The sequence below is a fragment of the Phragmites australis genome, chromosome 13 (assembly GCF_958298935.1).
Source record: "Phragmites australis chromosome 13, lpPhrAust1.1, whole genome shotgun sequence".
Lineage (NCBI taxonomy): Eukaryota > Viridiplantae > Streptophyta > Magnoliopsida > Poales > Poaceae > Phragmites > Phragmites australis.
In genome coordinates, this window is record NC_084933.1 from 31,472,177 (window position 1) to 31,487,610 (window position 15,434).

A 15,434-nucleotide genomic window follows, 5' to 3' on the forward strand; every position below is an offset into this window, starting at 1 on the left:
GATTGCGCTACTTTTAGCAGAGCCAATATCAAAATCCGTGCTATCCTAGGTCATCCCCACCGATTTTTTTGGAAATTCGGAGTGGTGGATAGGCATGTCAGGTTGATTCATCAGTAAGTTCACTAGTATGCTCATGGAGCCCAGCAATTAGATGTGTAGTTTTGGCCATGCTAGATCTGCATTCAATTGATAGCTGTCCTTCTATGTATTACTCGTCTGAGAAAGTATTACAAGCGGTATGTAGTTACACCCAGATGACAGATGAGGTCACGATGAAAACACCTGTTATTAAGGACAACAAAAAGGACATCACTTATATGAAACAAAAATGTTGCTTTAGATGTTTCACAGGAGGTCATGCTACTGCATATTGCACTCCCGCTTTGTTTTGTGATGTATGTGAGAGTGTTGCTCATATAGGATGGCAATAGGTCAGATTGAGAGTAGATCGAGCAAAAACCCACTCACCACAAAACCCGGATTCCTAACCAAAACCTCGGACAACAGGTGGAATTCTGCACCCGCACTTGCCGGTTTCAGGCGCCCATTAGATCTAACGATGACTTCATGCGAGATCCATTGTCTGCTTCCAAAGCTCACATACGATGACTTATCCTCAAAATGGTTAACCTTTGATCCCGACGCAGCCTTCTAAAGCGCTATTACAACCTTCCCTCTTTTGCGTCATCCCCTCAATCATCATCTGAGCATGAATACTCTTCTTCACTATTAGATCGGGACTCAGACTCCAACTCGCCCTTGGCATCATTAGCATCATCACCATCATTGGCCCTGGCTAGAGACTTCTATGCATGCTCAATATGGCGTGGGATCATGTGCTCCTATCATTTCTCTTCAACGAGGTCGGACTTGATCCTCTTACGCTTGAGGCATGCCTTGACAGCCTGCTCGGAGTCACGGTCAATGTAGGTTATAATATCCTGAGTTAAGCATACTAATTAATAACAAATTTCGCTCTAGATTAAAAAAAATTGTGATTACTTAAACCAATTAAAATCAAGGGATTATACTTATAGGTTTATACACATATCTAAATGTGTTAAACTGTCTAGGTATTCCAGAATGCACTAGAGTTATTTCTAAAACAGTCCCCACATTAAATTAGTTCATATGCATTGGTTAATGGTTTTTATGGTTCTGTGTGTGGAGATTTGAAATTGGATGTCTCTCAATTCAAATCTATTCTTAGTTCCTATTCAGCTCAAATCCAAATTGCATTCAAATCTTTGGTTCAAATCATCTTCCAAGTCTCAAGATCCAAATCTAAATCACAATTCAAATCTTCCTATTTGAATTTATGCCAAGACCAAATTCAAATAAAAACTATCTTTTGAATCCATCCCAAGACCATTTCTCTTTTCCTTTTCTTTTTCCCTTTTCTTTCTCCACGGACCAGTTTTTTCTCTCCTTTCGCCCTTGTGCCGCCCACAGTAGCCGGCCCGACCTCTTTTCCCTTTTCTCCCGCTCGCGCAGGCTACCGCAACCTCACGCAGCCCAACTCCTACATCTCCGGCCTGCTCGCCCGCCCGCGCACGAGCTCGGCCGTCCGCGTGTCGCTCATCAGCCAGTCGCCCGCTCGCACCTCCGTCACCCTCTCCTCTAGCACTACGTCACTCACCACCGCGACTGCAGCCTCTCTCTCCCTCACCAGGAAATATCATCGTGACACCCTTCGCCCTCTCACTCTCTCTTCTCTCTTCTCTCTCTCTCTCTCTCTCTCTCTCTCTCTCTCTCTCTCTCTCTGCCCATACTCGCGCTGCCCATGCCGTTGCCGTCGTGCGACTTTTGCACCTACGCACGTGCGTTGATGGAGAAGTGCGCCCATGCCGTGGGGAAATATCGTCGGCCGCTGTCCTGTTCCTCAAGGCCAGCATGACGCACCCGCCGCCTTATTGCCACCATAGCCATTGCTTGCCACTACAGCTCGTCGCCACCGATCTTTCCACACTACAGCTTGCCGGACATTTCGGCATAACTCGGAGGTTCCGGACTCAGCCTGAAACTTCTGAGTTAATTAAAAAATAGCTAACTGAGAACCCTCGTCTAGAGTACAACCCAGAGGTTTCAGAACCCAGATGTTCCGACTTCAACTTGGATTCTCCGGCCTCTTGTTAGTTTTCTGACGTTTTTTAGATCACAGAGTTTGTTATTCTTTCGCATATTTTGCACTCTTAACATGTTGTTATGCATACATTGTCGGAGATGGGGAGGCGTGCCATGGTCGGAGAGGTGTGGGCATGTGGTCTCATGGAGCGGTGATGATGAGACAACACAATGGCTAAGGCAGTTATGGAGTTTGGGGAATGGATTGGGATGTGGGTGGGGGTGGCCGAATGCGGCTAGGGTGAGGGAGTAAAGGGTGGACATACTGGTGGAGGTGTGGAGCTAAGGTTTTAGTTGGGATGATTCGCAAGTGCACGGATTTTAAGACCTTAGCTGAATCTTAGTGTCCGATAGGCACTCACGGGTCAAATCTGAAATCCATCCCTAACCTGTGCCTTTTTGGCCCTCAACCCGGAAGACTCTTGAGAGGAAGTTTAAGTTTTCATAAATAGTGATTTTCTTGTATTATATTAGTGTGTAGCAAAGCCTTATACATGAATCGCCCATTTTATTGCAACGACCAAGTAAATCGATCTTGTTGTTGATTAAATTGGACTGATGCCGCTTTATCTTGTTGTGCTCATTAAGATCACTTTTGTGGGGGTGGGTGGTCAATAAAGAAGCTTTGCCGGAGACGAAGGTGGCAGCTAGTTGCATGCTGACATGCTGTGCCTAACTGCGTTGAACGCGTCGCAGTCGCCTCCACTCCATGTCATTGTGCAGTTTAGCTAGAAAGAAAACCCCACGAAACAGTACACTGTCGCTAAATCCTTGCTACGATCTGAAAAGGGGACGAAAGAAGGATCAAAGAGATCATGGCAGCGCGCCGGAGAACTGCATGCTCTATTCCGCAGCATCACCTGATACCGATCACTAGCTTATTCCAAACCTAGTAGGAGGGTATACCAATCTCACGGATTGATGCAAAGAGAAAAATGGATCGCTTCCATACACAAAGCAGGCTGAAAATTGCTCCTAACCCCCTGAACACAATCAAAATCCAGACGAGATGCTATTGCTTCTGAATTCTGATTGTCATTTTGTTTGAAAATGAATTAAGGTGTCTCAGTTAGGGGAACCTTCTCGGCATCTAACCGCACAAAAAAGGGAGCAGCACTCAACTGGTAATAGAGATAAGAGTACAGAGCCATTCACCATATGTGCCACGGTGTGTTACGAGATGAAACAGGCCTTCTTACGTGTCCTTGTATCCGGCCAAAATGGGCACTGAGCACAGAGAATGCCCTGTACCCGATGCCTGTGACCGTGAGCGCTCCCGGTTCCGGCTCATCTGACACCATCATCACTCCACGCGGTCAGGGCCGCGTCGTCGCCGGCGCCGGACACGCGTCCAGCCGTGCGCCCGTGACCCGGAGTAATCCATCTCCATCATGGCCTCTTTTTTTTTTCTTATTTTAAACCTCAACAATAGGTACAACTATATTTGAATGTACGTTCAAACACACACTCTAAACACTCGTTAGATCTATAGTTTATACTAATATACATCTACTGAAATGAATCACACATATCATCCTTTTATTGTGATTCGCAACCGCTGGAAACTGTCCGAAAATATATTTTGAGAGCAAGCACCGATTCACACCACGAAATGGAGCCTTCCGATGTGGAGGACTTATCAACCGAGCGCCCGTTATGCTTTATGAGTAAATAAATTATATAGAATCCGGATCTTTAAAAGATTCTATTTTAAGCGTGATATAGGTCTCTTTTCTTTATATACATGCTGCTCTTAATTGTTAGATTGCTGCTCTTAATAGTTAGATTAGAGACGTATGATACGATATAGATAAAGATCTATCAAATTTGTTTTGTGAAATTTGTTTTCGCACTTTGGGTCCAACCCAAGCAAGGCATCCCCATATGCGGTCGGCCCCACTCCCCTCCCAATTAAAACCAGAAGCTAGCAAACCCCTCGTCACCCAGCGAACACCACACTTCGACTCTAGCTCGCTGTCGAGCTACGACCACCATGGCTCCGCTGCTCCCCCTCCTCCTCCTCATCGCCCCTCTCCTCTCCACCGCCGCGCCGACCACCACGACGCTCCCCCTGTACCGCCACCTCCCGCTCGTCCCAGAGACCGCGCACCACCACCCGCTCTCCCGCCTGGCCGCCGCCTCGCTCGCCCGCGCGTCGCACCTCAGGCGCCCCCACCACGGGGGATCAGCTGGACGAGCAGGCTCCGTCCGCACCGCGACTGCGCTCTACCCGCACTCCTACGGCGGTTACGCCTTCACCGCCTCCTTCGGCACGCCTCCGCAGCCGCTCCCCGTCCTCCTTGACACCGGCAGCCACCTCACCTGGGTCCCCTGCACCTCCAACTACCAGTGCCGCAACTGCTCCTCCGCCACCGTCCCCACCTTCCACCCCAAGAACTCCTCCTCCTCCCGCCTCGTCGGCTGCCGCAACCCATCCTGCCTCTGGGTCCACTCCGCCGCGCACCTCTCCAAGTGCCGCGCCCCCTGCACCGGCGCCAACTGCACCACCAACGTCTGTCCGCCCTACGCCGTCGTCTACGGGTCGGGCTCCACCGCTGGGCTGCTCATCGCCGACACGCTGCGCGCGCCGGGCCGTGCCGTGAAAAACTTCGTCGTGGGCTGCAGCCTCGTGTCCGTGCACCAGCCGCCGTCCGGCCTCGCGGGGTTCGGGCGTGGCGCGCCGTCTGTGCCCGCGCAGCTGGGGCTCAACAAGTTCTCTTACTGCCTTCTGTCTCGCCGCTTCGACGACAACGCCGCCGTGAGCGGCCAGCTGGTTCTTGGCGACGCCGTGGGAAAAGGTGACGGGATGCAGTACGTCCCCTTGGTTAGGAGCGCGGCCGGTGACAAGCAGCCGTACGCCGTGTACTACTACCTGGCCCTGACCGGTGTCACGGTGGGCGGCAAGAGCGTGCAGCTGCCGGATAGGGCGTTCGCCGCGGGCGTCGGCGGAGGAGGAGGCGCCATCGTCGACTCCGGCACAACGTTCACGTACCTGGACCCGACGGTGTTCCAGCCGGTGGCGGCCGCAGTGATCGCGGCGGTGGGAGGGAGGTACAGCCGGTCCAAGGAGATGGAGGACGGCCTCGGCCTGCGCCCCTGCTTCGCGCTGCCGCAGGGAGCGAAGTCGATGGAGCTGCCGGAGCTATCGCTCCACTTCAAGGGCGGCGCCGAGATGCGCCTCCCGCTCGAGAACTACTTCGTGGTCGCCGGACGCGCTCCTAGCGCAGCCGCCACTCCAGCTGCTGCCGAGGCCATTTGCCTTGCCGTGGTCACCGATATCGCAAGCGAAGGCGCCGGAGCCCTTGACGGCGGTCCGGCCATCATTCTTGGGAGCTTCCAGCAGCAGAACTACTACGTCGAGTACGATCTAGAGAAGGAGAGGCTGGGGTTCCGGCGGCAGCCATGCGCGGCGTCCTCGTGAGCTCGTAATGGCGGGAGCTTCCTGCTTATTAGTTGCTCCCCACTCACGAATTAATTACTCCACGTACTAATCACAAAGCTGTTTGGTTGTGAGTGCTCGGATTTGCGGATTGTACTAATAAATTGTCGTGTGCGCTTGCTTATTACTCATGTCATTTGAAATGGATGCGTCGGTTGCTCCGCAAAAGACGGTTACGGTAAAAGAGTGAAGAAAAGACGAGCGAAAAGACGGTGCTTTCTTTTTCTTTCGGAATTGCTTTGGGAAAAGGGAAGCATGCGACGGCTTAGAATTGTAGCTGATTCGTGTGTAGTTTTTTTTCAAAATAAATAAATAAATCACGCGCATGTGATCTCGGCTTGTGATCTGGGTCATGGGATTTTGGGCTGATCAGTGGAATGTTTTATGGGACTCTTGTGGCGTAGCTTCATTTCTCTGGCTGTGCTACTTTGACTGAACCTAACAGCTTGTCTTCGCGAGATAGATTCCCATCGTGAAAGGGTTTTCGTTCCTTTTATCGTTTTAACGGTTTTTTTTCATGATTCATTTCACGACGGGATTCTCAAAGCCATTCGCTTCAGGACGGGATTCTTTCTCCGTTCCCTTCACGATTTCCCTCGAAGGGAAGCTGTTGGAGATGAGAGGAAATAAAGAGAATGTGAATAGGGAAGGGAACGAAATAAAAAGAATATGGTTGGAGGTAGTCTTACGCGGGTTTGGTTATTCGAATTTTTACTAGCTTGGTTCAGTGAATACCTCTAATTGAAGAGAAAAAAATATGTCTAGAGTATGTATTTATTATTTTAATCTAACTCAATTGATATAAATATACAGTGTTATTCTAGACTAAGAATGAAGCTTGATTCGTATATAGATATACTTATTTATTAGTGTCATAAATTTATTTTTATATAAATAATCAATTATTATCTTAATTCCCGTATCTATTTATATAATCTCAAATTTAATCAAACAAATAAAAATTTAACACAGCATATTCAAGAAATATAATAAACTAAATACCTTTCTCTTCATCATCGAATATAACTTTACTTTATTTACTTTACCATTATGCGATCCTACGTTCCTCAGGAAAGAACAAAAACATCATTAAAACTCCTACCTAATTTCACTGGTGCACTCTGTAGCGATGTAAAGAAGAAGCATGTGCCATTCCTCGATGTGTCGGCAGAGGAGAGGACTGGGCTGATCGAGTGCAATTCATTACCGGCTCTTGAGTCTGCACGTCTTTAAAGACAAAGTGACGGACGTGTCAGGATTAGATTGGAACTGGATAGGTTATTCCTAAACCAATATGCATAATAATTTACTTTGTTCTTTGGATTCGTAATTTGTCTGGTAAAATACTCTACTGCAAGAAGGTGACTGTAAAAAAGAAGAGAAATACTGCATGCTTGTGTACGAGAAAAAGTCCGGTTGCCTCCCTATTGTCTTGTTGCTGTTTTCGTCCCCTCGTTTGCTCCAACTGGACCAACACATTCTACTGTCATGGGCTCGCCTTTTTGTTTCTACCTCGTTTGTTCTAGCTAGTTTTGTATCCGGACACGAGACGCAGCGGGCCTAAATGATGGGCCTAATCGCACAAGAGGACTAGGGCTCCGCAATCTGAAAAGGAAGATTTTTTTTATTTTTTAACACAACTATTTATTAAAAATATATTCTAAATGAAAAGATTTACTAGAACAGATGTCTACTACACTTTAAAGGGTTGTAATTTTTTCAGAGAGTGATAAGCATGTTTACCGCCCTCTCATGGGACAGTGACCCTAAAGGTGGGGCCTAACCGCCCTATAAGTACTGTCGTTATCTCAGTGGGCGGTTAGCCCACCCTTCCCACCCCCTCTTGAAAAACTAATTTATTTATTTCTGGTTAGTATCTATAAAAGACTAAAATTCAGCTAAAAATGACTATTTTAATCTAGAAAAAAAGAAAGAGGCGTGGGAGAGGAGATCGTGGGAGGTAGCGTAGTGAAGTAATACTATTTTTATCTACGGATGTTTTGGATCTCATTTTTAGTTAATTTTTTCTAGACTTTTGTTTTTATTAATGATTAAAATATCACTAGATCTAGAGTTTAACGACATAACAATATTTACATTAAAATAAGTTTTTCTATCTTTTGTAGTATATTGTAAAGATCTATTTCAACATGATATGATAGCTATCAGATATATAGTTGTATTTAGAGTACTGTAGTTTCGATTATCTAGATTTTATAAAATAGTGATGTAGGTAATAATTATAGATAATTAAAGAAATTCTTAAGTATACGGGGTTTTAATTAGTTTAAATTGGTTAGTTTGCTTAGGAGCAATATTGATTGTAGTGAACTAAATATGTTGTTAGATGATTATTGGTTCCAGTAATTTTCTTAGAGTTTCGATAATCAGAAGTACATGGTTCTGGAATTAACATTGGATATATTTTTGGATTTTTCCAAGTCTGTTTGCTAAGCTATATTTTCAGATATATTATGATGAAGGTCAGATTGATTATTTTCAAATATATTTTCGGATGTTTTCAGGAGGATGAGCCTAGGTTAGACCCTACGTTTGACATCGTGAGTGACTTCTTCGGGGGCACAACACCGGACAATGGCAATGTCACGTGGTCCCAGTTGGCCAGTACTTCACTACCGACGCAGCAGACCCAGGATGAGGTTGTCACGTCCCAGATTCGTAATCGCATGACTAAGTCTAATTATGCGTCATTAGCGTCATGATCAGTTTTGAGGTAATTTATTTTGGAATGCCAGTGCAATTCCTTTAAAGTCAATCGGGTGAGAGAAATAATTTCGGGAGAGAAAAGAATAAAATTCGCAATTAAAATAGACCATTTTCTCTAACATGTGGGCCCCACATGTAACCCCACCACCCATCTCTCCCTCTCTATGGGCAGTAGTCCAACCACTCCCTCATCTCCCTCACTCTCCCCATGCTCTCACTCACTCCTGTGCTCCTCAACCGGCCAAGGCAAGGAGCTCTCCCTCTCACTCCCCTCTCAAGCTCCCTCTCCACTTCTCCCCCAAAATCCCACCTCAAGAGAAGGAATTGAGGTATGCATGCGGTACTCACGTGATCACGAGCTTATGAGCTATCCGTCCATCTAATCCATTTTCGTTTTCCTGAATGATTCAAGTCGATTTTGATATCTTTTGGTGTTTTTTGTTGAAGCACGAGGAGCACCGGCATTCTTTCTTTTTTTGAGCTTTTCCTATTTCAACCAATGGTCCCTAAGCTCGGCAAAATATGTTGGGTGAGTCTCCTAGACTCCCATAATATAGATACACGTTTTGGCTGGATGAATTCTGAGTTGGAAGCTTCGGTTGCAAAGTTCTTGAGCTTTAGGCTAAAATAAAGATTTTGGTGAGTTTGGAGTTAGGAATCGTGTTGCTAGGTTGATGAGTGAGTTGTAAACTCTATAAACTCTCGTAAACATGTTTTTCTTTGGTTTGGAGAAGCTCGCAAATCAAATCGGCCAAGATTTCCCTTTAAAGCAGCCTCTCTAGATAACCTGGATGATCCGAATTGACCCAGATACTCCAGATAAATCTGAAGAAATCCCATTGAATTGTCTTCGGGGACTATAGTGATTTATAGTGCAATTCGAGTCTAGAAACTTTTGTATAGTGTATATCCATATTTTGGTGGAATAGATTTAGCATGCGAGTTGAATCGGTCGGGAAAATAAATAAATAAATAAATATATATATATATATATAGGCAATTCGCAATTTCTGAAATGAGTCAGGTCGTAAGTTTACTGCCTATGGTAAAACTTGTGCGAACGTTAGAGCAAAACGTGATGCTTGAGACTCGGTTTCTAAGCACATTGTAATATTCAACCTCTTCTTCCGTCGATGAAAAACCAGATGCCGCCGGCCATTGCTGTGGTAAATACAATACATGATCATATCATCATGTCAAAAAGGGCCCGTTGTAATTCAAGGTCATCTAATCTATCTATTCCTTTCGGTTGGCAACCACCCCAGGTCCGAATAAGCCCTCCCATACCTCCATCATCAGATCTCCGTGTGGCCCATGGCGTTCTTGTCGTTGTATCCTAGTGGCGCACCAGGGGACAGACGGCATATTTTTCGCTGTCCACCATTGTCGTCGTCATGAACTGGGGCGACATTGTTGCCGCGATTGTGAACAGGCTCCTTGATATTTTCCGCAAACCACAAAGTTATATCTGGTCACCTGCACCAGAAAGTTGCTTGCCAAATCACTTTCAGTTGAAACCGATCGAATGGCAGCTTGGGTGGAGTATTTCTTTCCTCGGTTGCAGCCTTGCAGTTGAAGCAAGTCGAATTCAGAACGTGCTGACCTGGCCTGAATGCTTCAGTCAACGGAAGCGACAATTGTTTTATGTCCGTTTGGTTCCATGACAGAGAGGCAGATCACGAGAAACCAAAAGAAGCGCTGTCACCTGCTCATCGCCACTCTTGGATCTCATCGATTAACTGCAGCTTCGTCAAGGTCTGGGGCAATAATTCACATGATAAGGCAGACTGGGCTCTTAAAAGTTTGGTCTTTTTTTCGAGTAAAAAGGTTGCCAGCTTTTCGTGTGTAATCTACTCACTTGACCTGTGAATTTTCAGCACATCACGTTGCACCCGTGCCGAACAAAGCTCATCCAACAACACCTTTAAGGTCTCATATGACTAGACTACATTCGGTACGTTTGCAATTTGAATTGCAATAAGGAACAATCATCCTGATTCCGGCATCACAGGTTGCAGTAATGGCTAAAGCCGAACATAGTCTGAATATATCTCAACAGCAATAGGAAGATGATCATATATAACAAATCCAAAGGGCAGGTAATATGTGCACGCCTACCGGGATATATATAAAATCTAAAGCACCGCGATGTACAGCAACAACAAATCGAAATCGGAAGAAAAGAAAGAATCCATCTATAGCAGGTTAATGACAGGCTAATGGCACTAGCACCAACGCAACGAACCAATCCTCAGCGCACCAAGTGAAATCAGATCAGAACCAGACTTTGCAGTCGGTGGGCTGGAATGTGGCGCCGGTGTTGCTGCCTGGCGCCGGGATGGAGAGCGGGCAGGTGACCTTGGCCTTGGGTCCGGGGACCTTGAAGGTCCAGACCTTGACCCTGAGCTTGGCGTTGAGCTTGACGTCGACGTTGAACTTGCCGTCGGACTGCTCCTTCCTGAAGTTGGCCGCGGTGACGTCGCCCTGGAGCGGCTCCTGGCCGTGGAACTCGGGGGTGAGCTTGGTGGACGCCTCGGTGCCCTGGTAGAAGGAGTCGAGCTGCGTGTATCCGAATCGCTGGTCCTGGAAGAGCGCGAGGGACTCGACGCTGTCGTAGTAGAGCCCGACGCGCTTGTTGGGGTTGCGGACGGTCATGGCGACGGTGAGGTTGTAGGCGAGCGCGGAGTTGGGGGCGAGCGAGAACTGCGCGAGCGAGGCGGAGTCGACGGTGGCGGCGATCATGTGGGGGCGGAAGACGAAGTAGAGGATGAGGACGAGGACGCCGACGGTGACGAGGAGCGAGATGAGGATGCTGCAGAGGCAGCTGAAGAGGCCGCACGCCAGGCACTTGCACGGGCAACACAGGCACGACACGGCGCGGCTCCCGGAACCCATCTTCTTCGTCTCCTACTTGATTTCCGACGAGTGTTTGCTTCTTCTCCTTCGGGAACAGCCTACGAAATCGATGGAAGGGTGGATTGGAATTGGGTGCGGGGTGGTTGGTTATAAGTAGGGGAGGGGAGGGGAGGGGAGGAGACACGGCTGTGGGAGCGCGTGGAGGTGGAGGTGGAGGTGGAGGACGACGAGTCGACGAATACGCTTCCGTTGCCGCGTTTCCTTGTGTGTTTTATGGTGGTTTTGGGGCTGAAACGGCGGCAGGTTTGGTTGCCGAGTCGTGCGTGTTCTGCTCACTGCTCTGTTGGATGTGCAATTGGCGCGGACAGGTGGTGGGCGACGCAATATCCATCGGCCGGCCGTTGTGGCTTGGCGACTTGGCGGGCGGGCGGCGCCTCATTGCTTTGACCGTCCCAAGGACGGAAACGATGGCTTCTCCTCCCTCAAGCCCACGTCGCTGACATCACATTCACATGTACACGCGTTGTGTTCCTTTTGCGAAACTTCGTCTCAACTCTGCAGGTTCTTCAGCTGAACAAGCAATCGGAGTGAGTTTATTGCGCAAAGACGCGTGGTGACTGACCAGGTAAGGTTTGGAACAGATTTTTAAGTGGCATCCGTCACTGACAATAGAAGGTGGCACGGCATACAACATTTGGTTTCGACGGGCTGGTCCAATGTCGACCTGCATTCGTTCCATGGATGGGCGTGGGCCAAAATGTGACCATCAAATGGAACCTGCCTGCATGCCTTGCGCGGCCCTACATTACAGACGCACGGCACGTCCATGCCCTGCGCGCCACCACGGTTCAACGGTTGCAGCAGCGAGGAAGCGCAACCACGACGCGCATCACTGATGTGGTGGTACGTGCGGGTCGTTCGTTGATGTGCCGGCCGGCAGACTGCGACCTTGCTTTTGTGGGTTTCCTTCCTTATGCGAAGCCCAAAAGCAGTTTGTCCGGCCTAGATATCTACTCCCACGCAGGGCCCAAAACAAACTAGCCACAGAAACTTCTGACGATCCGTCCGGAAGCTCACGCACATGTTTGGCTCATCAACTTGCTTCAAATCCAACGAATCTTCTACCTTGTCTCCTCCTCTAACTGCACTTCCACTTGAATGAATCATAGTATCTTGTTCCATTGTGGACACGAGAGTTTATGTCACACTACACATTTATTCTCTCTCGTTCTTTTCTTCTCATTCTTCTTCTTTTTCCTTCGAAATACTGATGGACAAAGTTTTAAAAAAAACATCAGCACCACCACACGCACGAATTCACACAACGACTACTGAAAACCGAAGATATAGATATTAAAAATTGATAAAGTCATCACATATATCTTGCTGTCGATAGGCGAAAGAAAATTCCGTATTGGTTAGATACACAAGGACCACTGGTGGGTAGGAGGTAAAACCACCTCCACTAACCATCTAAGTCATGTATAGAACATGGATATCTGATCCTGTAGCCGAATGGCTTTTTTCACAACAATCGCTGATCAATCAATCACGCCCTTTCATTTCATGTGTTGGGATCCCCTAAAATTAGTATCGAATAACTTTTCTTGTCTACAAGTTAGCCCCCTTATCTTAGAATAGCAGCCAGCCGAGCCAACTCCCTTTTCCTTTCAGAAGGAAGCTCGGTTGTAAGTCGCTTTGGGAGGGCATCTCCCTTCTTCTACTGTTTAGCATCTCATCTCGTACCGAGGGATTCGGCTTTCTTCTGCCTAGATACTCCTTCCAACACTGCGCCCCAAGCCACATTTTTGTTACATCAGTATTCCCTGTGCAGATATGCTACTCTAGCTGCTAACTTCTCCTTCATGGATGCAGAGGCCGAGATATTTTTATTTGCTCGACAAAATAGAACTCACTTTATCTAAAAAAAGCTGAAAACTTCTCACAGAAACTGCTACATCGATCAGCCAATCTGACGAGCAGAGCAGCCAAATCAGTCCCAACCTTATCTCCATTATACTAGTGAGTATCATTTATCATGCACTGTTCCAGGTCTCTCTATCTCACATTATATCACACCTGCACAAAGCGGCGCGCAATTGAAAACTCTAGTGTGTTGAGTATGACGATAACCAAACCTGAAAGGCACTTTGCATGCACTACTACTTTGCAATGATCGGTGCTGCAGGCAGGGTGCAGCAAGAGCAGGGCAGCTGATAGCAACGAAAGGGACTTTTAACAGAAAGGCAGTGTCCAATACCCACTATCCGTTCTCTTCTACCTGTATACTGCTAGATAGATAGTCTATATTTGCGCGCGTCTTCTAAACGGTCGACGTGCCCATCGAGCTGCGCTATTTGGTTACTTGAAGAGTGAGTACACATATGTGCGAGAATTCCTCGCAAGATGACGAAGAGATAACATCGCGCGCGCGGCGGCGTCACCATCGATCACCATGTGCGGTGGCGTGCTCTGCTCGGGTGCCCATCCAAGCCAGCTTAGCTATTAGTCCATCCACTCTCGCTCGCTCGTGACTAACAACAACTCATCATTAAGAATATGAGTTTTCGTTACCAGTCTTGATCGTTTTCAAAGAAACACTTTGAGTGAAAGCTGAGATCCAAGAGAAAGGTCAAATATCTCAACCACATGCTAAGACTAGCGTCTCCTTCACGGGGAAATGGAAAAGCTAACCTTTTTTCTTTTTCTTTTTGAGGAATTGAAAAACTAACATGAACGAACCATGGGGAAAAGGTACAAGCAGTGAACATTAATGTATCAACCTTCTTGCCAAATGCAAATTAGTTTTCCTGGACAAAATCAAAAAATATGCTAGAGCAAGCACGAATATGAACAGTTGATGATCGATCTGGTAACGAAGTACCCCTTCGTTCAAATTTTTTTTAAGCTTAGTCTTCGAAGTTAGATTTTGATTAAAGTTTTCTCACAAAATATATCATTTATAGCTAAAAAACTATATAATATAAAATTATTTTAAATTACGAATCTAATTGTATATTTTTTACACACTAGATATTCTTATAATTAATTAAATGTTAGTTTATTTTTTCAAAAAGAAATACGTCTACTATTTTCGAAAAGTAGACCATATGTATGAGGCTTGTGAGGTTCTGCTAGGTCGCATGATCCAACCTTCACGTTTACTCCCCACCGATCGATCTTCTTTTCGTAAACATTTCCCTTCCACTCAAAGACTCCCACCAGCCCAACTCGATAAGTTTGTCACAGCCTAGCTACTCGACGAAGCTCCAATATCCATCCATTATATTTATGCATTAATTTGTTCAAAGGAACAACAGATCGATCAATTAACACGAAAAAAGAAGCAAGGAAAGAAGAACTAGACGTCGACAGAGCACGCGGCGGCCTGCTGGAAGCGGAAGTATCCGTTCCCGCCGCCGGTGTTGACGCCGTAGCTCCCCTTGCCTTCGTTGACGGTGAGCAGCGCGGGGCAGTTGACGCGGAGGTGGTAGTGGCCGGAGATCCACGTGCCGACCTTCCACCGGATCGACCCGTCGACGCGGATGTCGATGAGCACGTAGCCGGCGGTCTCGTCCTGGGCGAGCGCGACGGCGAGGACGGGCGGGAGCTGGACGCTGTCCATGGACTGCAGAAAGGGGGACCAGACGGACTGGTCCCTGTGGTCCTGGTACTCAACGGGCAGCCGCGTGGGGATGGTTATGGCTACGTCCTTGTACTGCGCGTACACGTCCACCTTGTCGTAGTAGACGCCGACGCGGTCATTGACGTTCTGGCCGGCGACGGTGGCCTGCATGGTGGTGAAGAGGTAGGTGGACGCCGGCGGCGTGACGTTGAGGCAGAGCACGGAGAGGTCCTGGAGGTAGAACTTGGGCTTGTGCGGGCGGAGCACGAGCCAGACGATGAGCACGACGAAGAGAACGAGCAGGACCAGCGCGGCGAGCGCGGCGCAGCACTTGCGGTAGAGGCGGTCGCGCTCGCACTCGCACCCCTTGTGCCCGCCGCAGTCCTTCACCGACATCTCCGCTGGTGCTCTCACTCTTTCTCAGTTCCAGCCCTGTGCCAAGTGATGGCTTGATTTGATCGAGTTGGCTGTGATAAGTTGTGCGAGAGAAAGAGCGAGGAGGAAAGGGAGGCGAGGTCGGGGCAGTATTTATGTTGGCGCGTCTATGTACTGCAGCAACGGCAACAGGGGATTGGCAGGGACTGAAGGGAGGGGATCAGCATTGGGGAGCGTGAGGACTGGCTGACTGACGGACAGGTTGAGTTGTTAGGTACTGCTGCTACC

At 47.7% G+C, this 15,434-nt stretch overlaps 3 protein-coding genes across 3 annotated transcripts; 1 reads left to right on the forward strand and 2 right to left on the reverse strand.

Annotated features, from left to right (window-relative positions):
- The first annotated feature begins 4,056 nt into the window (after positions 1–4,056).
- LOC133889655 (probable aspartyl protease At4g16563) lies at positions 4,057–5,710 on the forward strand. The gene has a single exon (XM_062330104.1). It carries the CDS (start codon positions 4,118–4,120, stop codon positions 5,543–5,545), a length of 1,428 nt encoding a protein of 475 aa, XP_062186088.1. The 5' UTR covers positions 4,057–4,117; the 3' UTR covers positions 5,546–5,710.
- A 4,605-nt stretch (positions 5,711–10,315) lies between these two features.
- Positions 10,316–11,378, reverse strand: LOC133888307 (NDR1/HIN1-like protein 2). Its single transcript, XM_062328493.1, has one exon. It carries the CDS (start codon positions 11,183–11,185, stop codon positions 10,565–10,567), a length of 621 nt encoding a protein of 206 aa, XP_062184477.1. The 5' UTR covers positions 11,186–11,378; the 3' UTR covers positions 10,316–10,564.
- A 3,032-nt stretch (positions 11,379–14,410) lies between these two features.
- On the reverse strand, positions 14,411–15,307 carry LOC133888869 (NDR1/HIN1-like protein 12). The gene has a single exon (XM_062329245.1). It carries the CDS (start codon positions 15,165–15,167, stop codon positions 14,508–14,510), a length of 660 nt encoding a protein of 219 aa, XP_062185229.1. The 5' UTR covers positions 15,168–15,307; the 3' UTR covers positions 14,411–14,507.
- Positions 15,308–15,434: the final 127 nt, after the last annotated feature.